The 9,862-nt window shown below is 33.2% G+C and overlaps 1 protein-coding gene across 1 annotated transcript in view; it reads left to right on the top strand.

Annotated features, from left to right (window-relative positions):
* Positions 1-15: 15 nt before the first annotated feature.
* LOC127834386 (general transcription factor IIF subunit 2-like) overlaps positions 16-9,862 on the top strand; it is a 52,425-nt gene continuing 42,578 nt past the window's right edge. The window contains exons 1-2 of the mRNA XM_052360202.1: positions 16-176; positions 2,377-2,456. Coding sequence (XP_052216162.1) covers positions 90-176; positions 2,377-2,456 — 167 coding nt within the window. The 5' untranslated portion in view covers positions 16-89. The remainder of the gene's footprint in view (positions 177-2,376; positions 2,457-9,862) is intronic.

Here is a 9,862-nt window from a genome sequence, read left to right as displayed (position 1 = left end):
TACTGGTGTGTAACCTTTCATAACAACAACAACTTCTTAAAACAACAACAACAAGAAAGGAAAAGCAAGCAGGTGACTTTTACATACAAATGTCTCAGCCGCCCGAAGAAGAAAGCGCTCGGCCACTTCGAGATGTTGACCTAAGAGCCGCAGAAAGAGGTGTATGGTTGGTCAAGGTAACATGGATCGTGCGTTTGTTACATTAATATCATTCTCCGGTAGGACTATATTCGGATAATAAAGTTTAAACAAAATAACAAAATTATTTTTATATTGAACATAGCCACTTTATATATTTGGCATGCGTGTGTATCTAATGGAGCTGCACATTTTGAGTGGTGAATCTACAGTCACGGTAGTGGCTTTTAATTATTTGCTACTTTATTATTTTGATTATTTATAACCCAAATGATTGATTTTTCAAAGTTTTTTTTTTAAATGATATAATTATAATTTCTTTGATGTTCATTACATACCTGTGGACTTATGTCAATAGATACATGATCAGCTCTGGCTATGATCTCTTTTAAACCACAGGCCTTGGTTGTCAGTGATGTCTGACATGGTCATAATTGACTGTGAGACCCTCCCCCCCCCCCCCCCCCCCCCAGTTGGATTGGACAAAATTCAAGAGAAGTAATAACCTTTAAAGGGAGATGATTTCTATACCTGCCAAATGATAAATAGGCAATTTATTTCAATGCGGCACAGTAGGGGGCATTGTGTTTCTGACAAACACATCTCTTGTTTTGTTAAAATTTGAGTCCGGTAGGTCCAATGGAAAAAAGTATGTATTTTTCCTAAATGGGACCTAAACATTCCCACATTTAAGGTTCCCAAAAAGAATACATGTTCAACAACTCTAAGCATGTCATTCATCTTCAAATCCACCTCTATAAGTTGAACCTTTGAAAATATTATATTGAAATCATTTTTATTATCAATTTATAGTATTTGTAAGCATAAAATCAACAATATTCATTTCTCAAAATTAGTCAACACAACACAATTTTTCCCAATCCAAAGGGACCAGGCCCCATTCCCAAAATGGTGGAAAAAAACACTGTGTTTTCAATGCATGCAGCTAAAAAGACCACTGTCCCAAACTCAAAGGTAAATTTAATCATTGTTCATAAAATTCAGACTCATACTAAATAATTTATTTTGCAATTTTAAAATAACATATGTTAAATTAAATGTTAACAATGTGGAGAAGTCCTGTTGTTGGCAAGTCCTGTCACACTTTGACAAGTTAGTGGTCAACCATGTACAACCATGCTTATTATATGAAATGCTGGTAAGGCATGCAGTTAATACAGTGCATGTTTTTTTTTAGGTCTTATTAGGGGTTGCATTTGGGGTCTAAATTTGGCTCAATTCTTAATTGCAAAAAGTATATCTTTTTTCTAAATGACTGCCTACAATTCCCAATAGAAGGTTTTCGATAAAACAAAATTGTCATGAATTATTTCACCACCCATCAGCTCCATCGTTAATATAATATTGAAATCACTTTTATAAGTCTTATTCCAACAGTTACTTTAAAGGTACCGTCAACCACGAATGACGAAAAAATAAAAGTTCTAAAATACCGTAATTTTTTTACAATTATTAGTTTAAATTGATTAAAATATCATGACTAGTATATTACATTACCTGACAATAGTTGTTAAGTTTTCGTGTTTTAAGTATATTCGATAATAAACTTTACTGGGTACCGGTACCAGGTAACTATCAGTTAACGCCAATAGATTGATCATCATTGTCACATGGTAAACCCAGGAATTCAAATTGTGCATGCGTAGTGAATTGTATATATTTTATATATATAATGATCAATCTACTTTCGTTATTTATAGTGCGTATAAGAACTAAACAATGTTAATTTTCAAGTCCCATTGTTTTATTTGTGATGGGCCACTTATGTAATGTTTTCTTTGTTCATTCCACACCTGAAAATAAATATTAACAAATTTAAATAAAATTTATTTTGAACAAAATGAAAATTAAAGATTTGTAATAATCTGTATATTCATTTAATAGCGATGCTACTTAGGTGTGGAATGACCAAACAAAACATTACATAAGTGGCCCACCACAAATACCTACTGCTTTTTACTTTGAAACAAACATAAATACTAAATTTTTTGTAATTAAATTGGGTGGTGGCGTCGTTTATGACGTAAATTACTACTACTAATATTAAATTCTGATTAAACAAATAAGACGTTATTTGGAACGGAAAATACAATAAAAGCGGAAAGTTTTATCCCTGATTTGCCTGTGCTGACTGGACAGGCTAATCTGGGATCTCACATGAGGCACATGCATTAAACCCAGTTTTCCCAGACGGAGCCTCACATTCTGTGTTTTTAGGTCCCAAAGTACCTCTCTGAGAAGTGGAAGAGAGCCTCTGGAAAGGGAGAGGTGGGCAAGTTGAAGATCATCAGCACAAAGTATGTTTACACAGTCATGCAGTTTTATACATAGTGAATAACCCTCGATTGGTCATTGTCAGCTCGGTTACTACTTAAATGTACCCCAGGTACTTTTAAGAATACTTACATGTGTACAGAAAATATACAAACACGTACCAGGCCAATTTAGACTATACCCAAGTTTTATTCCCGACCAAAATCTGATGTCATAAAACGCGCTACGGAATAAGAAACAAAATTTTCTTTGAACAAAACCTGCCTCAACATGCTCTTTGAGTAGGAGTTTCAATAATATAGAAGTCATTTTACAGAATATTGACATAAATATGAACATAATTAATTAGAAAAAAATAGCTGCCAATGATCAATTTAGTGTTAGAATTCCCGGGTATGTTTCAGTATATTTTCCGTACCCAGGGTGCATTTAAGTATTCTTAAGAGTACCAGGGATACATTTAAGTAGTACCTGAGCTCACAATGACCAATTGAGTGTGAAAAACAGGTCACTGCCTGATAGTTTTGTAATATATGAGACTAGGCTTAGAATAAAATAACGAGGAGGCTTGTTGAGCTGTTATTTTATTTGCGAGGAGACTGATATATTGCAAGTGATCAGGTAGTAACCTCTTTTTGTGTTTATCATACCTCTACTTTAACATTTCAAAAGAAATATTTATTTCTGCATTTTTAGTGAGAATGAATATGATTTTTGGTGTTTTAAAACTGACGTAACGAGCACTTAGATTCAATATTTGTACGTTAATTTTTTTAGCTCACCTGTCACGAAGTGACATAATGAGCTTATGTGACCGTGTGATGTCCGGTGTCCGTTGTGTGTGCGTGCGTCCGTCCGTCAACAATTTGTTTGTGTAGACAGTAGAGGTCACAGTTTTCATCCAATCTTTATGAAATTTTGTCAGAATGTTTATCTTGATGAACTCTGGGTTGGGGTTGTATTTGGGTCATCTAGGATCAAAAACAAGGTCACTAGGTCAAAAACTAGGTCACATAATAGGTCAAATAATAGAAAAACCTTGTGTAGACAATAGAGGACACAGTTTTCATCCAATCTTTATGAAATTTGGTCAGAATGTTTATCTTGATAAAATCTGGGTTGGGATTGTATTTGGGTCATCTGGGGTCAAAACGTAGATCACTAGGTCAAATAATTGAAAAATCATCAACAATTTGTTTGTGTAGACAGTAGAGGTCAAAGTTTTCATCAAATGTTTATGAAATTTGGTCAGAATGTTTATCTTGATGAAATCTGGGTTGGGATTGTATTTGGGTCATCTGGGGTAAAAAAACTAGGTCACTAGGTCAAAATCTAGGTCAAATAATAGAAAAACCTTGTGTAGACAATAGAGGTCGCAGTTTTCATTCAAGCTTTTTGAAATTTGGTCAGAATGTTTATCTTGATGAAATCTGGGTTGGGAATGTATTTGGGTCATCAGGGGTCAAAAACTAGGTCAAAAACAAGGTCAAATAATAGAAAAACCTTGTGTAGACAATAGAGGTCACAGTTTTCATCCAATCTTTATGAAATTTGGTCAGAATGTTTATCTTGATGAAATCTGGGTTGGGATTGTATTTGGGTCATCTGGGGTCAAAATCTAGGTCAAACTAGGTCAAAAACTACGTCACTAGGTGAAATAATAGAAAAACCTTGTATAGACAATAGAGGTCGCAGTTTTCATCCAATCTTTATGAAATTTGGTCAGAATGTTTATCTTGATGAAATCTGGGTTGGGATTGTATTTGGGTCATCTTGGGTCAAAAACTAGGTCACTGGGTCAAATAATAGAAAAACCTTGTGTAGACAATAGAGGTCACAGTTTTCATCCAATCTTCATGAAAATGTTTGTCTTTATGAAATCTGGGTTGGGATTTTATTTGGGTCACCTGGGGTCAAAAACTAGGTCAATAGCTCAAATATTAGAAAAACCTTGTGTATACAATAGAGGTCACAGTTTTTATCCAACCTTTATGAAATTTGGTCAGAATGTTTATCTTGATGAAAACTGGGTTGGGATTGTATTGGTTAGTCAGGTGAGCAATTCAGGGCCATCATGGCCCTCTTGTTTTTTTTGCTTTTTGTGTCAAATATATATAACATCTTTGTATCAAATTGTTAGTTTTGTTGAATCTGATTATATTTCACCAAAATGATGATTTTATTGTTTATTCCGAGTAAAATGACCTACCTTTATACATCGACTGATATTTTAACTTTCTGATGAAGTGATATAAAAAAATATTTTATGCAGGGATCATCCTAGAGGTGCTTGATATTGCTTTCTGATTACATCAAAGTGAAAACAAAATCTATGTATAGAATGCCAGGCTCCCGACCTCGTTAACAGTTTTTCAATCGGCTCTTGTTATTTGTCAAGGCTGCCGGGAACCAATACAGCCATTGTTCACATTTTGGTCATTTATTGTTATGCTTGACGTTTTGTACAACTTAAAACAGTCTGAATCTCACTGCTAAATTTCAGTCATAATATATTTGAGTAATGATCTTAACAAAAATCACAAACAGAGAAACAGACTTACAAATTAAAAGTTTAATCCAAAAACGCAGTAAAAAGCATGTGGGAACATTCCATTAAAAGTCAATGACGTCATTCAAACATTAGAATTACCGGCACGCGACACTTGGGAGAATTACAATTTAGGTTATTTCAGAATGTTATGGTGTGTTACATCAATTTATGTATAATCAAATAAAACACAACAACAAATCTTGAAATAATTAAGCTATGGCCAGCATAGAACATAAACATGTATTGTTGAAGAATCTTCCAAGAAATGTTCAGGAGGTTTTTAAAGGGATCTTTTCACGGTTTGGTAAATTGACAAAATTGAAAAAAGTTGTTTCAGATTCGCAAATTTTCCTTTTAGTTATGATCACAGGTGGAAGTAACGTACCCTGGATAGTATTTTTTTGTTATTTAATTTTTTTAAGAGCCCAATATATTCAAATAAATACATAAAATCATGTTTAATCAGAAAAAATTGACAAAGAGCCGTGAAAAAAAATCCCCACCCTCTGATATTGGAATCATAACAAGGTCATTAACTAGAATTTATCAAAGACCTGTCTTCGCGGGCCGCAAAAATGTCAAAAGTAGCTTTAATCAAAAGCATCCATTGATCCTCCTATGGGCAATTGGACAACCTTTCAAAAAAAGTTCACTTTAAAAAAATCTGTCCAGCCGTTAACTCACAGTCGGTCGAAAACCGAGCAATATTTCGAGTCCGTTTGTCAACCCGAATAAATCTTCTACAGACTTTCAAACAATATTTTTTGAGTTTTTGCCCCTTAATCGATAGCTCGCGTCCTATTCCTCGTGGCTAACGGTCGCCATATTGCCTTGTATTACTACTTTACTACCCACAAGGTTGTCAGTCTATTGTTATGAGGCTGTATACGATGCGCGTTGAACTAGCGCCAAACTTTTTACCGAAACTTTGATATTAAGAGCACTATAAATGTTCATTTGTGTTGCAATTTGACCTATTATCCAAGTGATTTACTTTTCCATTATTATTTAATCACCCTATCATCCAATTTTTAAGATGAAATTACGGTGTTTACAAAACCAACCAAACCGAAAGTGAAACTAGATGCATTACGTTTCGCGATGTAAACATTAAATATTTGTTCAGTTTGAGTAAGCGAATTGATAATAGACGGTGGAATATGTATGCAATACAGACTATCATTGCCGATTGTAGTACTGGCTAAAAAATACCTTTTATGACAGGTCATGTATAGAACGTTAATCAAAATAGTGACCATAAATCACTACAAATGTCTGGGTTGATCATTAATATAATTAATGCACGTTTCTAATCTAATTGCCTGTATCTAGTTGTAATTACCATGATATTGATAAAATTAAAACGTTTTTTTCATAAATTAACATTACATATTTTATTTTTATCATTGAGGTTATATATAATTGTATTATTATCATCATTAAATATTCTGAAAATAATCTTAATTATCATGATTACTGATATATAAAATTAAGTGATTTTCTCAGACAAAACTGTTAATTACATACTAAAGTATTCAGAAAGTATTATTGTAATATTCATTCGAATTTTTTAGTACAAAAAGCACTTTTCCCTGGCATTTGTATTTATAGTAATTGCATATTTAATAATTCTGACAGCATTTATAAACTGTGTTCATGCAAGCATGAACACGGTTTCATTTTTTGAGTATTTAAACAAGAGGGCCATGATGGCCCTGTACCGCTCCACTGCTGAAAAAAAAGGCTGAAACAAATTTCTCTGCCTGTGCAAATACTTAAATATAGGCCCTATTTAAGCACATGTACACTTTTGTGACCTTCTGGGCTGGGTCAAATTTAACCCCAGGGGCATAATTTGAGTAAACTTTGTAGAGGACTACTATATCTCACTACATACAAAATGTGGTAGCCCTAGGTCCTAGAGTTAAGGACAAGAATATTTTTAAAGTTTTCACAAAATAAGCAAGATATAAGCGTATATAATTTTCAATTTTGTGACCCGCGGGTCAGGATCAAATTTGACCCAAAGGGCATAATTTGAACAAACTTGGTAGAGGACTATAAGATGTTACTGCATACCAAATTTGGTAGCCATAGTCTGAATGGTTTTCGACAAGAAGATTTTTTAAAGATTTCACAAAATAGGCGCTTTATAAGCGTTTATTCAATTTTGTGACCCCCTGCGGCAGGGTCAAAGTTGACCCCAGAGGCATTATTTGAACAAATTTGGTAGAGGTTTATTAGATGTCACTACATAGCAAATTTGGTAGCCCTAGGCCCAATGGTTATGGACAACAAGATTTTTAAAGTTTTTTTTTCAAAATATGCCCCATATAAGCGTATGTTCAGTTTTGTTACCCCGGGCAGGGTCAAATTTGACCCAAGGGGCATAATTTGAACAAATTTGGTAGAGAACTATTACATGTCACTACATACCAAATTTGGTAGCCTTATGCCTTATGGTTAAGGACAAGAAGAGTTTAAAAATTTTCACAAAATAGGCACTATATAAGCATATAATTGATTTTGTGGCCCTGGGGCAGGGTCAAATTTGACCCCTGGGGCATAATTTGAACAAACTTAATAGAGGACTATACAATGTCACTACATACCAAATTGTGTAGCCCTAGGCCTAATGGTTATGGACAAGAATTTTTTTTAAGTTTTCACAAAATAGGCATTATATAAGCATATGTTCAATTTTGTGACCCCGGGGCAGGGTCAAATTTGACCCTAGGGATTAAATTTGAACAAAAGTGGTAGAGAACTATTAGATGTCACTATATACCAAATTTGATAGCCTTAGGCCGGATGGTTATGGACAAGAAGATTTTTGAAGTTTTCACAAAATAGGCCTTATATAAGCATATGTTCAATTTTGTGACCCTCAGGGCAGGGTCAAACTTGACCCCAGGGGCATAATTTGAAAAAAATTGGTAGAGGACTATAAGATGCCACTACATACCAAATTTGGTAGCCCTAGGCTCAATGGTTATGAACGAGAAGATTTGTAAAGTTTTCACAAAATATACCCTATATAAGCATATGTTCAATTTTGTGACCCCCGGGGCAGGGTCAAATTTGACCCCAGGGGCATAATTTGAACAAATTTGGTAGATGACTATTAGATGTCTCTACATATCAAATTTGATAGCCCTAGGCCCAATGGTTATGGACGGGAGATTTTGAAAGTTTTTACAAAATAGGCCTTATATAAGCAAATTTTCAATTTTGTAACCTCCGGGGCAGAGTCAAATTTGACCCCAGGGGCATAATTTGAACAAATTTGAAAGAGGTTCACCCCAGTAACATTTCTAAGAAATTTCATCAGAATTGGACCAGTAGTTTAGGAGAAGATGTTTAAAGGAAAAGTTAATGCACGGACGCACGATGGACACAGGACCTTTGGCCAGTGGAGCTAAAAATCAAATTAAACATTCAGTTTTGATGTAAAATCAGTTTTTATATGCAAGTGTCTATTTCACTTATAAATTAAAACAGCATATTATACATTATTGAAAAGATTATTCCAAGCTTGATGTCATATTTCAACTTTGCATAGTGTAGTTAATTGAACATTGTATTGAACTGTATGGGCAGCTATATTTTTTAATTTATGTTGTATTATACAAAATGCATTATTTCTACCACAAGTAGACCATATAAGGCCTACTGCTACTAAATAGGCACTGGTATGTATTTGACACTGTTTTGATGCTCATACAAAACTTTAATTATTACTACACTTTAGTATATTTAATTTTTTAAAGTTTTTTTAAACATTTTTTGCAAAAGAGTGTCTTAATGCATTTGAAAATATACTTAAAACAAACTAAAAATGCATTTTAACATACCTTTTTCCTGGTAAAGTGTATTTGGGATGATAAAAAATACACTTGAAGAGTATTAATGCTGGAAAAATGAAGAAAAAAATGCATTTGTTTCTGTTAGAAGTGTGTCTTGTCTGCATTTTTAAGTGTATTAAATGCCCATCAAATGCAGATAAATACAATGCCAATACTGTTACATGTATTGTAATGGAAATAAAATGCACTTGTTCTTGTAATTAAATGCTTTAGTGAATTGAAATAACCTTTTATTACGTTTTAACAATTAATACTACCTTTTTGTATAAATTTTCTTTTGAAATGTGACACTTAAATGATTTTTGCACCACTAGTAAGAGATATAATTTGTGCTCATAATGCTTTATCATTACACTATATAATATCATTTGTTGTATGAAAATTACCCGTAAAATTCATGTGAAAGCTCAAGAGATCAATAGCAGCGTGCTATACCCTGCTCCTTTTTACATAACTTGATGGTATTTAGTCCCCAATTCTACATGGCCAATGTGCAGATTTGACAAATAAGTCTTAACTGGGATCCAATAGGCAGACTTTCATATTACTTGTATTTAATTTAAATCATCTGAATTGCTCTTTGGTCACAGTATTCAACTGAATTTTGTTCACTTTGTAGTGATTATATTTTCATTATTTATCAGACAACATCTTTCTTCACAAGTTTAACATGATTGCTTGGTTAATTTAGAAACAAGATCAATGCATCATAACATAAAATGTGTAATAGTAAAAATGGCAGCAAAAAAGAACTAGATTATCTGCCTTAAATCTGAGACGATATGTTGATGTATTGGAATTTCTCATAAATAATGTGTCCCATAGTTGTATAATTGTATAGTCGCATGCATGAGTGGTGTCAATGTCACAATACCAATTAAAGCCTATTATTTACTAAAACAATTTGAAGTTTGATGTGTGTTTTTTTCAAGATCTGTTATATATAATTATATATATATATATATATATATATATATATTGTTGAAAAGTAAACATGCAATAAGTTTACTGT

The sequence above is a fragment of the Dreissena polymorpha genome, chromosome 6 (genome assembly GCF_020536995.1).
Source record: "Dreissena polymorpha isolate Duluth1 chromosome 6, UMN_Dpol_1.0, whole genome shotgun sequence".
Taxonomy (NCBI): Eukaryota; Metazoa; Mollusca; class Bivalvia; order Myida; family Dreissenidae; genus Dreissena; species Dreissena polymorpha.
This window is presented reverse-complemented; position numbering and strand designations above follow the sequence as displayed.